We start from the raw sequence: 17004 nt of genomic DNA on the forward strand, positions 1-17004 counted from the left end.
CTAATACCTCGCTTTTTCACTGACATAAATAACTCTTTCCCCGTCCCCTTTCTAGAGCATTGCCATCTAAGTGTGGAATTTTATACAACCATGAAAAGGTATTCCCGTTCAAACTTACTTACCAAAGTTTACCAGCTTCAAGTTTTAGTTAAGTAATGAAATAACAGAACGTTTCTTTTCGTTTATCTGTGTACCTAAGATTAAACAAGAAGTCAGAACCAGAAGAGTTGTTTATCTATAAACGTGGCACTGAAAGAGTTAAGGTTTTTTATTATTTATGAAAAGCTATTTACTTTGTAATCTGGTGTATATAAATCTTTCGATGGTGATTGGTTGAAACTGAATTAAGGTGTTTTAATACGAGAACCACAACCGACTTCGTAATAGAAAACAAAATGTTTATTTATTTTTTTATAATTTGTACTCAACATTTCTTTTAACCTCATGAATAAGATTTCTTTTTAAAACGAATCTAAAAACAACTACAGATAATCTTCTACTCTGCAGTTTTCACAAAATTAGTGTAGGATATTATTTTTTTATTTTCAGTTTACCCTAAACAAAACAATACTCTCCACAAAAATTTAAACCACCACTGAAAATTTCTTATTATGGAAAAACGAACTTATGAGTACATCTATTAAAATTCTTTGAAAGAAGAGCCTTACTTTAGGGAATTAATCATACATAAAGAATCTGGCTAAAGAAAGTAAATTATATTTTGATATCACCTTGTACTTCATGAAGAACAAGTAATTATTTTATCAATACATGACAAGAAAACATCTTTTTTACTGTTTACTATAAACGTTCATTGCAAAAAAATCAAGTACTTAAATCTACAAATACACGTTTTTATTACAAGATAACACCTAGTTTAGAAAGAATGATTAAAAAAAATCTGTTTAAACCACTCAAGAATAAATTTGTAGTATTTCGTTTCATCAGCTAATTTGTGACAGAAGTAACTAACCTTCCTGAGATGAATTTTAAGTCACGTTTCTAGCTTTGGTGCTCAGTGTTCCAATGCTTGAATTTTGGACACTAACCTCATAAATATATATTATGTATTTAACGACAATGTATAATGTGAAGTTTAGATCTATCCACATATTAAGGGGGATATTTTCTGCAGCAAAGGATTACAAGTGACTAAAGTAGAAGCAGCAAACATAACGCTTTTTCATCTAAGATCTCACTTGTATCAATCTCCTGAATTACTAACAACCTTTTAAAGTATACACAGTAGAAAAACCTTGTAAAATAAACATAACAGTTTACATCAGACAGCAAGATAAAAGCACTATGGAGTTCATGTAAAAACAAAATCACCAGCTGATCAAGAGAAACCAACTATTAGTTGAATGTTACAAAAGCCTGATCAGGAGATACTAACTATTATTAAATGTTACAAAAGCTTAATTAGGAAATATCAATTAAGTTTAAACTGTAAAAAAAGAGTACATTAGAACTGAAAGTCAACTTCAGATTGTAAAGTGCATTACAGATTAACTCCAAAATGTAGAAATACATTATAACTTAATCCCAAGCAGTAGAGAAGAACACTATAAATAGCATGTGAGGGATGCTACAGTGTAAATTTTAAGCTGTTATGACCTAAAACTAGATCTGTACATAAACGCAATATTGTCTTGTAGAGCATTACACAGTACATTATTATTCCTTTAAACACAACGTCATTTTATATCTGTAAGAAGACATATTCTTGGATATTATATATATATATTGTTCTTTAAAACCAAGCCTTTCTTTCAACATTTCTACGCCTTACCATAATGTTATTAAGGGAATTTTTTAAATAATTTTCCCCAAAGTAGCACCCATAAAATTATCACAGCTTTACCTGTTTTTTTACCAGAAGAATTCATAAAGCCTATTATTATGAATTCATTAGCAGCTTTGTAGCTGTTGAAAAACTCCTGTACGCTTTTATGTATTTTATCTTTTTCCCTTACCAATTACACAAAAGTTATGATGTTCAATAATTTTCTAACAAACACTTAAAGAACAAACTAGTGACTACATCTTATGCATGTACTCTACTTTCTTATTTAATCAATCTTTATACATTAAAAAATGGTAAATTACATTAATAAAGGAAATATAGCACATATGAAACATTTCCTTATTTCCTATCACATGCTATACTGGCAGGAATTTAATGCTAGATACATATTTTATAATTGTTATATTAAGACAAAACTTATATGATATATTTTGGTTTAAACTTCAACATTTTCATACGATATTCTTAAACCAGAAGTAGTGTCTTCGAAAACAGCCCATAAATTTATATTATCAACCTCCAGCAGACTAGCATAATTACTCCGTATATTTAATATAAGAAATCTACTTAGAAATTTATCAACGATTCAATTATTTCACTTAAGGAAGCTTAAGTTTTACACAAAACTCATAACATCTATAGTATACAACTTTTTCATTTGCTTATGAGATGTTAATGTATAAAAAGTCCTTGCGGAGTCATGGATTCAAAATGAATGAGTATCATTTAGTCTAGCAGTTGCAATAGCAGAAAACTTTCAAAAGTGTATGACAAATTATTAAAAGAACAGCAACAGCAGTTTTATTTTTAAAAAAAGGAAGAATTTGGAAGCTTTGGTTATCAAAATATATTCATGCTTCAAGTGTCTATTCATTCTTTGCTATATCTGGATTTAATCTTGGTACCAATTTCATCTTCTTCATAACAAAGTAAGTCACATGCCACCCTATGTAAATAATGTGGCAGACAAAGTATAGTGAGGAATAAACCTGAAAAAACAAAACATACAGTCTTTATTAATTCTTTTTTTACTTCATTACACACATAATTAATTTTCAGATAAACTCTTGGTACTTTTTTCAAAATATATTTCCTTGCCTTGGATTTGAACTTCTTGTACACCAAGGGAGTGCTCAACTAACCGAACTAAAGAGTTAGTCTCCAAATGCTTGCTACTAAGGCAGTTTTTAACAACTCAAATGTCTAAACAAGGGCCATCCTCATGTCTAATTTCAGGGGAAGTTATTTAGCATCAGTGTGGTAATTCTTTCGTGACATTTCTTTGCTTGGATTTGAACCCCCATACTAGGTGAGTGCTCTACCAAATGGGCTAAAGGGCTAGCCCCCTAGCATTTGCTAGTAAGGCATATTTTAACGACTCAATCTACTACATACTCATATAAATGGCTGCTCCAGTCTCTCTCTCCTTTATGAATTAAAACTGTAAGAAAACCTTTAAATTCCAAGCATACCTTTGGTATTCAGAAGCATATATAAAAAATACATTAGTTTTATATAAAAGGGACACCACAGGAATTGTAGCAGGTAATAATTTTAAATATACACAGTACAAAGTGTAAAATGTCAGGGAAAAGCAAAAAGTTGAAATGAACCAAAAACTATTTTGAGCATATATCAGAAGCAACTATTTTGAGATTAAGGTTTTTTTTCCTATTTGTTTGTTTTTGAATATTCATACTCAGCTATTCAAGGGCTATGTGCACTATCCATCCATAATTTAGAACTGACAGACTAGTGGGAAGACAGTTAGTTAACAGCACCACAGTCAACTCTTGAGTTACTCTTATCTGACCAAACAGTGAGATTAGTTTGAAACTTTTCTTTTGTGTGGTAATGGGATCAAACAAAGAGGCAGATCCATAGTTTGGCTTGTCTATCACTATGCAATGTTGCCCTTAGTATTTTCTTGGGTAATATAGGGATCAAAAAACAACAAGGCATTGCAATTGTATTAGTGAAAACCCAATTTTATTTTACTTATAATCCTTCAATTCCTTTAAAACATAACTATCAGAAGTTAATATTTGAAAGAACTGAATCATCTTGTATATTATCAGAATAATTTTTTCAGAAATCCAGTGTTATTCAATAAATTACTACTATTTCTTGATATCAATAATAAATTTAAGTATTCAATTTTATATTTTACTTTCAAGAATAAAAATAATTTCTTTCAGACTAGAAAATACTGAAATCTATGATAACCACAATATTTTGTATAAAAATAATAAAAACGTTGCAGTACCAAAGATATAATTCTTGCTTTTAATGTCAACAGATTATTTTGGAAAATCCTTTATGAGCCCCAAAAGTTATAAACTGAAAGCCTCTACAGCTAGGACCACGTAGATAAGGGTGTAAAAACGATACTTTCCATTGAGGTATTGTATATAAAGTGGCAGTTTAAAAATCAAATATTTTTTGTTTGGTAATCATCTCTGAACAAAAATTAAAATATTATTCAAATATCAAGATATGATTTAAAAGCAAATTATGAAATATATGGCAATAATATAATTTTACAATAAAAACAGCTCAATTCCCTTAATTAACTTTTAACACCAACAGTCACAAATTATCATGTTCTCTCTCATTATGAAGTTCCAAGCATATAAGTACCTACCTTTAACCACCTTGATGCTGATAAAAGAACAAATGGCATCACACAGTAGCTCATGCCAAAAAGCAAATAAAATTTCTTCAGAATATAAATTGGTAGCTGTAAGGAACTTAAGTTCAGGAATGCCTTGACAGCTGGCAACCTATCCGTTAAGGATGTTACCTGAAGAACACAAATAACTGTGTTGAGTTATTATAAAAAATAAAAAAAGTTGGTAGGTCAAAGTGCACGTCATGACTTTTTACAGAGTTACAATCAAAATTTAATTAAACTACATCATCATCAATACATATCAATAAAGTTGACAATAAAATGTAGTTAGAACATATCTTAATATTATATAAGTTTTAAATTTTTTATTTCAAAAGAAAATATTCAACTAAATTCTCACTCTCTACTTGGTCTGAATTGCCCATTTTTGATTTTGATGTTCTGGGTTTAACATAAATTAAATATTTATAATATAGAATTAAATTAAGGCATAATTTAATTTTATAGCCACCAGTCTTATTGGTTTATGGAGATGTAAAGCAGAAAGTCAAACCCACTTGCCACACCCTCCTATCACATCCTGCCTTCCACAAAATATCAACAAATCTTGCTGACATTTGAGTTTGGATTATTTATAACAAACAAGAAGAGAAGGATTTGATTTACTGATTTCTGTATAAGGCTAAATCATTCTGATGATGGTGTTGATGTTATTAGCTATACTTTTGTGCACCAGCAATACCAAGCATGAGGTGCTCGTATTCCTGATTCAATTTTATTACTCATCAGGATCTCTATCAGCCTACCCTCAAATTGAAATTCTTTTAAGCAGGATTACCATAAATTAATCTATGAAACCCTGGGCATGGTCAAACACATCAATCAAAAGGGTTTGATCTCCTGAGTCCAAAACTGTAATTAGATCTCAAATTGGTCAAAAGAGGACGAAGCTATGAGCTAAAAGTTTGTACTTAAAAAACTTTGAGCCATTCTATCAGCTGCTATGAGCAGCTAAAAATGTTTGAGCAATATTACTAAACTATAGGGAGAAAAAATTGTTGGTAAATATAAACAAGAAATTAATATACATAAACAACATTTATAAAAACAGCTTATACAAATTAATAACTTTTGACATAGCACAGTGAGCATATATTTATGAAAATAAAAAACCTCAAGACACAACACAAATTTTACTATATAACAATATATATATATAAAATAAATTTAGATCCCTTGTTACTATTATATTTTCATAAATAATGGAATTAATATAAAATCAAATATGAAGATATATTATTAAGAAATCAAAAATTGAATGATAAATTGTAGGAGAAAATATAGTATCATGTTATAAGTGTTATACAAGTTTTTCAAAACTAGGCCAGAGTTCTATCAATGTTAGTAGCTTAGTGATCAAACTTTCTAGAAAAACATAAAAAAGCAGCTTAATGTGTTAATGCACTTACATCTCTCTCCACCTTCATGACTAAAAACTCGTTAAAGAAACACACATAGTATCCAGAATGGAGCCCATGCCACATTGCTAGAAACAGTAAGGTAACTGCTTGTGACAGTAGTTTGTTTCCTAAGAACCTCAGCCGTTTGAAAATGTATCTGTAAAAAAATAAAAAATAAATCCAATAAAAAAACAAAACAAGAAACTTCTAAAATGTATTTTAGGAAATATGCCATGCATTGAAAATCCCTACTAAGACAAATTTCATACTGAAAAATAAGATAGGTATTGAGTGAACACTACTGTGGACAAAATTGTTTACTACCATCAAATGCAAAAAAGACAAAGAAATTGTGAAAATAAAAAGGATTTCTTTAAAAAATAAATACAGCTATAGAGTCTCATCAACATATTTTTTAATCTTTTACTCAAAGCACTTTTACCATAAAACTTTGGTAACACAGTACAAGGTTAGCACAAACCAACATAAATTCCTACTGAAACAAATTTTATACTGAAAACAAAATTTTGATGCAGGAATTTTTGCATAACTCTGTATAACTTATGGAACAAATCTTATGTCATTACACTGTTTTACCAGATGGATACATATGGTTTGGTGCTGCTATGGCCAACTTAATTGCTTGAAAGAACACAACGGTGCAGAACTAACTTTCATAGCTATCCTTCCTATTATTATTTAGCAGTAAATATAATACATCAAATTCTCACTTGAAATACAACCATCCATGTTCTTCAATTTAATGACAAGTTAAAAATATTATGGCTAAAAGTACCACTTGTATAATTACACCAAAATATAATTTAGTCTAACTCAAGCATTGCTTGCCTTTTTGTGGTGATAATTATGTTACTTTTGCATCAAAAATCACCCACTAGTTAGAAAAAACACTATTTAAAAAGAAGAATTTAGTTTTAGTCTTTTAATAAAGGCACCTGTTTTAAGTTAAGTTTTCTGGTTTTAAGATGTTTATTTTCAATTAAACAGTGTCGACCTTTTTTAAGGAATATTTCCATGTATGAATAATATACACACTTTAGTATTATTATAAAAACATGCAATAATATGCTGTGTAATATGAGTGCACTTAAATATACTCATACTACATGAAGTGAACTACAATGTAGGTTTTATATGGTACGAGGATAATAAACCTTGACAAATTTTACTCCATTCTATTCTTCCATTGTTGTTTAATATTAACTTTATCTAGATTTGTGTATTTAAGAAGCCTTTTCATGATTTTCAAATGTACATTTAGTTCTTTACACATCTGTATATACACTTATAAGTAGTGACATAGAAAGCCTTTAATGTTCCTTTGTATGTTTGGAGTTTTTTTTCTTGATAAATGATAAACATTTATTCACAAAAATTAACATTCTTTGGCAAGTTATAATGGGTTATACATTTCTTTAATTCTTTCAGCATGAGCTTATCCCTGGAACCAACCTTGTAACCATTTTGTGCTTGTTATAGTTTTCATGCTACAACCTTTAAATTAGTAAGTGTATGTTAACAAAATTTGGCAGTTTATCAGTAAACATTACAATGCTTTCATACACAAAATATAATTCTTTTATATTAAGTCTTAAAGTTTGTAAAGCAATGTTTTTGTTTTTTTTTATTAAGTCTTAAGGCTTGTAAAGCAATGTTTTTCTCATGCGTTATTTTTCTTTTCGCATGTTGCCTATCCAACATGCAAAGTAATTTTCATTTTAAGATTAAAAATACTTTTAAGCATCAGTAAGTTTTCAAATTTCACATGCAGAATCTTTATAATGTTCAGATAGTTATCAAATGTTTCTTCAGAATAAACTTTATATTTTATCTGTTATTTTCAGAAATGAATCTCAGTACGGGTTGGTACATTTGACCGATCTTATAACCACCATAAAAAATTAGGAAATAAATATAAATTATGCCTCTTTGAATGACAACAAAGTATGACATGAAATCATAAATGTTTAGACTAAATAGCTTAAATCTCATAACATTATACATTTATATATATTTATTATATTGACCATTCAGCCATGCCTGGCTAACAATACAGTAGTTACAATAACTCAGCACACGTGCACTCATATAACTGACCTTTAGTCTTTAGAAAATGACCTGTCTTGGCTGTGTTTTAGTAGACTGGTATTTTGTAAAATACAGTCACATTTCAATTATTATACATTATTTTTGTATATAGGTTATTGTTATTTAGAAACAAGTTCTTAAACTTTTCTTAAAACATAGAACAGTAAATAAAGAAGTAAAGCAAACAAAAATCTCTTCTACTTACAACCTTTGTACTCAGTTGCTGCTAGATATAGGTTGCTAAACCTTTTAAAGTTTTGCACATGTAGGATATGGAACGAAATATTTTTTCTTAGGTTTTATATATACAGTTGAATAACCAAGGAAATTATAAATTACTATATCAATACCATAGAATTATACTATAATTTATCAAGCTTAGTAACCAAGTTGTATTTAGGTCTAAACAAATATGAAATTTTGAGCAGACTAAAGACACAATCTATCTCCTTGAAACTTTGGGTTGAAAGAACAAGATGGCATCCTAACAATTTAAAAAAGTTGATAAAGCCACTAGGGTGACATTCAGAGCTTTTGATTGTTTATACATTTAATATACAGAAAAGGGAGCATTTCCAAAAATGAAAAGAGGTGGGAAGGGTGCCACTGTGTTTGATTTAGTATATAAGCAATATCTTAGTAAATAGAAAAGGTTCGAGGTTCTTATCTTATATTCTAGTTTATCAATATTTGTAATACGAGTTCCTAATTTGTACGAAACTACAGACTTAGTATTTTGAGATCACAAACACCATATTTGAACCAGTGCTGCATTCAACATACCATGTGACACATAAAATTGATATTTAGTTGTGTATTTTAATATTTATTTTTAAATTAAGAAATTTAATACTTTATAAGACTAAAATCTGAATTAAATCGACAGTTTGATACCAAACGTATTAATATAAATTCATGAAATAGTAGTTCAATAAAATTTAGAATGCAAGTCAACAGATGAGATGACATGACCTTTGACCCCTAACCCATCTGGAAAGGGTTAAAACTTCAAAATTTACTTTCAACTATTTAGGAGTCAAGGAAAACACTTACAAAACAGAAGCAGAATTCAAAAATGTACAGGATTAGCAAAATAATTTCAGAAGTTAAAATTTAATAACTGAAGTATAAAAAATGAAAAAATTACAAACTAATGGGCTTGATTTTCTTTTATAAACTTGTGAAATTCACATTTATTTAAAAAATCATAGGACATAATGAAAGAGACAACTGCAGTTTTTGAAAATTCTGCAAAGTTTTTGATTATTAGTTTAATACTGCTTCCTTAAGAGTTAGTTAGGTAAGTTAATAATCAATGCTTATAACATGACAACTTTTACATTTGTGCCTATTTGTTTGGTGTGAGAAAGGGTTACTCTAATTGTTTCTTCTAACATGTCGTATGTGCTTGACTCCAGCAAATAAAGATAGAAGTAGAATTTTGAATGTTGTTGAACATCTTATAATAATAATAATACTGTAATTCTAATAATACTACTAATAATAAAATACTTTTCTTCAGTTATTTCTTCTAGCTTGGCTTCTGCATCCGATATCTCTAGTTTAGATATCTGGGCTCTTTTGATAACTTAATGTTTTTGTTATAGATTAATTATACTACAGCAAACTTGACAGTATTTTCAATTAACCCTATCGCTACAGGTTTTCTTATGGTCAGGGGTCAAAGAGCATGTCATCATGTTTGTAGACATGCATTCAACATTTTATTGAACTACTATTTTATGAATGTATGTCAATAAGGTTGGTATCAATATGTAGATCATAATTCAAATTTTAGTATTATACAGTAGTGAATTTCTTAACTAAAGTAAATATTAAAACAAAATTCCTAAATATCAATTTTTGTATGTCACATGGTATGTTGAATGCAACTGTTGGTTTAAATTAGATGTTTGCAATGTTCAAGTACAGAGTCTATAGTTTCTTACGAATTAGAAACTTAAATTACCAATACTAACAAGCTATAATGTAAAATAAAAACCCCCTATTTTTTCTATTTACTGAGATATGGCTATATTTATTGAACCAAACACAATGGCCCCACCCATCTCTTTCATTTTTGGAAATACTTGCTTATGTATACTCACTTCCTTTATCATGTGTTTATAACTAATCAAAAGCTCAGAATCCCCCCTCCCCCCATGTTGTTTTCTCACCTTTTTCAATGTTTGTGTTTCACAAATTTAGTAGAAAGGAAGGGATAAGTGAAAATGTTGTTCGAAAAACTATTTTTTTAGACCCAAGCCAGATAAATTACAGTGGAATTCCAAGATATTTATTGAGTAACTTATAATTTTTTGTTATTTCAAAATGCATATATAAAACCTAAAAATTTTGTTTTACATCCTCCACGTGCAAAATATGGCAAGGCTTAGCACCAAGGTACGGCAAGCAAGTACAAACCTCTTTACAATCATAAGTAGTAGAGATCATTGTTTTCTATATTTATTTATTTACTGTTCTATGTTTTAAGAAAAATAACTTAAATTTAAGAACTTATTTGTAAATAGTAATAATATATACACATATATGTAATGTATTATAACCAAAACATTACTGTATTTCACAAAATACTGGTCCACTAAAACAAACCTAAGACAGATCACTTTGTAAGCGGCAGTATTATGCTATTGGATATGATAACGCGAGATGTACATGCACCGTGTTTGCAACTTCTGTAATGTTAGTTGAACACAGCTGAAAGGTCATTAAAATAAAAATAATAAATATAAATATTAATAGATCTAAAATGTTATGAGATTTAAGCTATTTAGAAAAAACACTTGTGGTTTTATGTTACAATTTGAAGTCATTCTACAATGAAAAAACTTTACTTAAATCTTATTTCCTAATTTTTTGTAGTGGTTATGGGGTCAGTCAATTCAAAAAAACTTTTACAGGGATAAAATAAGAGAAAATAACAGATAAAATATAGTTTAAAAAAAACATTTGATATTTATCTGAATTTTATTAGGCTAAAGAGATTTCACAAATGAAATTTGACAATTTTCTGATACATATAAGTATTTTTTACCTTAAAATCACAGTTACTTTGCATGTAGGATAATCATGCATTTTTTCTTTTTAAATGTTGAGCAAATCTTTAAATAAAAAATATTAAAACTTAATTAATATTTTGTGTACAAAAGCCTTATTATGTTTAATGATAATATGCCAGATTTCATGAAGATATGCATACTGTATTAAAAGATACAGTATGAAAACTATAACAAGCACAAAATGGTTATGAGGTCGGTCTCTGAGATCGAGCCCATAATAAAATGTTAAAGAAATGAGAAGTAATCATATACTCACCGAGCCACCCAATGATTTGTATTAATATTAAAAGACTGAATCAATCCATCAAAGGTACAAGTTGTCTCATAGTCCCAGATTTTAACATTGCAGCATCCATCCCACAGGTCAATGCCATTCTTATCCTGTCCATTGTATGTCAGGCCAGTCATAGTACAGCTTCCTTCCTAAAAGAAAAGAATTTAGTTCAGACTTACTGTCAGAAAAACCAAACAGTTGTTGATATCTCCACAAATGATAAAACATAATGAACAGGGTTCTGCATAATTTTTAGCTTTCAGAGGTAAAACATAAAATATAAATTTATTTATTAACAGAAACAAGTCTGATATACAGGTTTAAGGTTATTCATAAATCATCCCAGGGGTTTCCTCTCTTCTAACTCTCCAGAACTAAAAAAACAGATTATAGATCAAATAAAAACTCACGTCATGTGACTGATATGTAATTTGGAACATAAATGAGAAATTAGAGGGAAAGCCCAACAGGTTACACATATGAATTTATTGCCGAGTATCTTCCTATATGAACTGGAGTCCATTAATATTTAAGTAAGATCTCCACTTGAAACAAAGAAAACGTGTTACATGTGAAAATTAACAGGCTTGATCATCTGTGAAGATTGGACCTAAACCTCTCTTATGGAGAAGCATGTATATATATATAATGTATTCGAGAATTGAAATTGTACATGGTTTTATAATGATTAAAACCTATCATGTTCAAGGAGGAGGTTCTAACCAATCTACAAAGGCTTACTTTTAAAGATGGTTCAAATAATTATAATTCCATAACTGTTTTTGTGCTTTATCTATACATACAATTCATTATTTTCATAAAGTAAAAAATACATTTTAACAAACAGCATGGAGATGAAAACACTTACAGAAAGAAGCCAACAAGCTACATATTTGTAGAGGACAATCTTTCCCCAAAGTGTCATTATTAACATCTTCTTCCAAAAAACTTCTTGCTAGACAAACAGAGATCAACTAACTTTTAACACAGCAATTTATCATGAGCTTTTTAACACCATATATCTACTTCTCATTAACTGCTTAACTATGTTCTGTTGATTTAAATAAAATTACAAATGCATTTAAATTTTGATCTGACCACTTGACAAGTTATTCTCAGAATACACACTTGAAACATTCACCTCTAGTATTACCTCCACAGCCACAGAAGGACATTACTAAATTAATCTTTACACAAGATCACATTCAATAGTGTTCTCCACAGGCAGAAACAGGTTACACCTAACCTTAAGAATAACAAATGAACAGACGTAAACTTTAAGCAAGATCAACTTAACAAATTTCTTGACCATGTTTTATGTATAAACCTGCACATATTCAGGACAAAGAATAATAATACAGAAAGGATGAAACCTATGGTATATTTCTATACCACAAATCCACAGGCCTTATAGGAAGAAAATATATTATAAAAAGGAAAAATAACAATGCATATTTAAAAAACAAATATGAAACTTAAAAAAAGTGAAAGTATATTAATTCTTGATTTAAGAGACGGCATGAAAATATTCTCTATTTTGATAATGATGTTCAGTGCAATGTAATAATGTTTAATAAGGAAAATTAACAATAACATAAAAAATAAAAACTGTACTTGCCTACCCTAATTTTTCCTGACATTTTTACCATAAACATATAGGTATTATTATTTTTTGCCTAATGTGTAATAAGATTAGAAAATTGAAGATGTGTGAATTAGCCTTTTGTCAATTCAAATATTGTTGGCTTACTTTGCACTAGGGTATTGTTAAGTATCAAATAACTAATTTTAGACCCATGATAATATTTTCCTCCTTTAGCTTTATCAAGTGAAAGTGGCATGTACTATTACGTTTACTGTCCCGTTATACAGTGACGACTCGCCTAAAGCATCCATGTGTTTGATAGCCCACATGTAGTTGTGTACATTCTGTTCATCACCATGCATTTAAACAGTTCCAAATAACAGTGGTCATACAAAATCATAAACTCAGTCCCAAGTATATAACTGCTAATCTGCACCTACTACTGAACCAGTAGCCTATCATTTCAACTCCCAGTCATATCCTGAATGTTTCAAATTTGTAGTCTTAGCTATTCCCCCAACAAAGAAAGAAAATGAGAATTTTACAAAATAAAATGTTTGAACTTGGAATCATGATGCTAACAGCAGGCATCAATCAGGGTTTTACCTTTCATGTACACATGTACTAGATAAAAGTTATATTTTAACAGCTCAAGTTTTTACAGTAAACAACTATCTAATTTGTTTCTGTGGAACTGTCTCCTTTCTGTAAAAATATACACACTTGTTTTGTATGTCTAAGCACACACACACATGCCTGTAACAATGTAAAATGTTCTATTTTAACATTGCATAATGTTTTAAATATTTTACTTTTATATTTTATCGTATACACATTATTTATGCGTAAACATACGTATATATATTATATTTTACCGTAAATTTTTTTGCCTATTTTCTCATTTAGGAAACATTGTTGTCATGTGGGTTTTCATTACATGTATAATTGTCACATGAACCTTCACTACATATATTAGTCTAAAAAATGGAACATAAACATTATTCTGTATGCTGATCAGCAACTTTTACCTGAGGATGTGCACTTGACCCAAAAGTTGTAGGTCAACCAATAAAATAATATAATATTTTATACTTTACTTTCTCTTTGTTCTTTTTCTCTCTCTAATAATCTCATTACCCACCATTTTAATTAGTATTCTTCTGGTTTATAATCAAATGTCACAAAGTACAACATTATTTAAACCACATAATAATGCTCTTCTTTTTATATTGGGTTAAAAAAATTTATTGCCATGAAAAAAAACATGACTTGGCTGTAGGTCTACATAAGGTGTCAGTTAATTGAATACATCTTTTGCTGTTGGAAAGAAAATTGGTTTTCCATACATACACACACACACATACATACATATAAAACATATAAAACAACAAATTTAACCAAAATAAAGATGTCCATAAAAAGAAAATATATCAGAACTCACTAGGTGAAATTACTAATTTGAAACATTTACAAACATAAAGAATATATTGGAAGAAATGTTTTATAATTAATTTTAATGACTCTGATAACCAAAATTGAAATAGATATCCATGTTTTATTTTTTTACTTCAATGATAACTGTCACATACACAATTTTTCTCTTTCTCTTTTTTTCACTTTAATGATGACCTGTGTGTACAGGGGAAAACATACTATGGTTTGAGAAATCCTGTACTAATTGTTGAATTAAAGATAATCAATTAATGAGCTCATTGATTAAGTGATTAGCAAATATCACTAATCTCTCAGCTCTATTCCTGGAATGAAGTTTGTTCACGCATACCTCAAATGAAATAGTAAGAATATATTGTTCTGGAATGAATAACGTCCCTATCTGAAAAACTCCAAGTATAATTAATCCAAGAGCCAGACGAGACAAAGCAGGTAAAATACTGCAAAAAAGAAAATATTTTTAATGCTTCCAGTTCAAGCTATAAGTCATTCAAACAAAAATACAAGAATCTTTCAAGTTTATGACTAATAATCTAAATTTCTAAATTATACCTATTATAAAAATACTATCAAAACCAATTTTATAAGCAAGAGGTTTTCACTATCAGAAAGAAAAGGGGTGATGAACATTACAATTATGTTCTGAAATAATTGAAATATACTAAAAACTAGTCCAAAAATTGAGAATAGTTTGATCAGTAAAATCTATTTTAAGTCATTGTTCAAACACATCTTAAATAAAATATTTAAATCACCATTAGTATATTAATAAGATAAATAATCTATTCTAATCTTGTGTTTATGTATACTTTTTCACATTTAGAGCACTTCCAGCAACATATCAAAAAATTACTCTTCAAAATGATTGGACAGGTGTAATTAACAAAATATATTGAAACTACTGAAAAGTTTTTAGAATGTAAGAGGTACATCTTTTATTTTCTGAAATGAAACCTGGGTTAATAATACAAATTTAAATTATGCTGCAAATTGCTACTGAATGTAGCAGTTGTTTCCACTTTTAAACATTTCTCTCATTTATAAACACAAATATTATAAAAACAAGCATACATGCTTACCAAGCTGGCTTTTGTCCCTTCTTGTCTACAAACACACCACCAACAAAATCCATGTATCTTCTCATAGAAAACTAAAACCAGTAGAATTTTGTTTAAAAGAAACCTTTTAATAATACCTTTTTCATTCTCACAAGTTGAACAGTGTTTTACAAACAATCAACCCCTGTGTATTTTTCTGATTTTTTTATTCCCTAGCTTGAAAACACATATTTTATCACTGAAATTAAAGGGAAAAAATCAATAAAAAATCTAGATATAGAGAGGTTCAACAAATTGGATTTATTTAAAATAGATTAATAATTATATTATGTAACTATCATGCCAACCTATGTTTGTTTGGTTGTGCTTAGACTAGAAATTATATATCTTTTACAATAACAAGACATTTAATATTAAGTCATATAACTTTAAATCCAGTAAACTCAAACTAACATCTTTACTTTTTAACACCTAAAAGGTAGAAAAATTAGTACTGATATTTAATATATTTTTTAACAAAATCAAAATTCCAAATATTCTTTTTTGATGAACTTCTGCCTTTAACTTACTGGTGTAAAAGACATTAGTTCTACTGTTGATAATAGATATAACTAGCAATAACTAAAAAAAGCACTAGATGCAAAAAACAAATCATAAATGTAGCCTATGAATATCTTAACCCTTTTGCGACAGGTCACATGTCAAAGACCATGTCATTGCGTTTGTTGACTTGCATTCAATATTTTATTGAACTATTATTTCATGAACTTATGTCAATAAGTTTGGTATCAAACTGTGGACTATAATTCATATTTTAGTCTTATAAATTATTCAATTTCTTAATTTCAAAGTAAATATTAAAAAACACAGCTAAACATCAATTTTTGTGTGTCATGTGATATTTTAAATGCAGCACTGGTTCAAATTAGATGTTTGTGATGTCAAAATACAAAATCTACAGTTGCGTACGAATTAGGAACTCAAACTACTGATATGGACAAGCTAGAATATGAAATAAGAACCTCTTATCTTTTCTATTTGCTAAGATATTGCTCATGTACTGAATGAAGCACAGTGACCACCCGCTCACCTCTTTCTATGTTTGGAAACAGTACCTTATATACACTTACTTGTATATACGACATGAATAACCAATCAAAAGATCAGAATGTCCCCCTAGTAGTTTTCTCAGTCATTTCGATGTGTTAATGTGTTAGTTTCATTCTTTTCAAACAAAATTTCAAACTATAAGGTAAGGCTTTAGTGAGCTTGAAATTTCATATTTTTTTAGACCCAAATACAGCTTCATTACTACGCTTGATAAATTATAGTGGAATTCTATGGTACTGATATAATAATTTATGATTTTTATGGTTATTTAAAATGTATATATAAAACCTAAAAAAATTTTCTTTTCACATCATCCATGTGGGAAATTTCATAAGGCATAGCAACCTACAACAAGAGCCAAATGAGTACAAAGGTCATAACTAGAAGAGATAATTGTTTGCTTTACTTCTTTATTTACCATTCTTTGTTTTTAAGAA

At 28.8% G+C, this 17004-nt stretch overlaps 1 protein-coding gene across 6 annotated transcripts in view; it reads right to left on the reverse strand.

Annotated features, from left to right (window-relative positions):
- Positions 1 to 380: 380 nt before the first annotated feature.
- The window catches only part of LOC106457170 (lysophospholipid acyltransferase 5-like), a 46617-nt gene continuing 29993 nt past the window's right edge, over positions 381 to 17004 (reverse strand). For all 6 annotated transcript variants that reach the window (XM_013916560.2, XM_022382993.1, XM_022382992.1 and 3 more), the window contains 7 exons: positions 15479 to 15549; positions 14731 to 14839; positions 12231 to 12317; positions 11345 to 11511; positions 5909 to 6056; positions 4452 to 4610; positions 381 to 2796 (listed from right to left, as the gene is read on the reverse strand). In XM_013916560.2, coding sequence (XP_013772014.1) covers positions 2674 to 2796; positions 4452 to 4610; positions 5909 to 6056; positions 11345 to 11511; positions 12231 to 12317; positions 14731 to 14839; positions 15479 to 15549 — 864 coding nt within the window. In that variant the 3' untranslated portion in view covers positions 381 to 2673. The remainder of the gene's footprint in view (positions 2797 to 4451; positions 4611 to 5908; positions 6057 to 11344; positions 11512 to 12230; positions 12318 to 14730; positions 14840 to 15478; positions 15550 to 17004) is intronic.

The sequence above is a fragment of the Limulus polyphemus genome, unplaced genomic scaffold (assembly GCF_000517525.1).
Source record: "Limulus polyphemus unplaced genomic scaffold, Limulus_polyphemus-2.1.2 Scaffold299, whole genome shotgun sequence".
Lineage (NCBI taxonomy): Eukaryota > Metazoa > Arthropoda > Merostomata > Xiphosura > Limulidae > Limulus > Limulus polyphemus.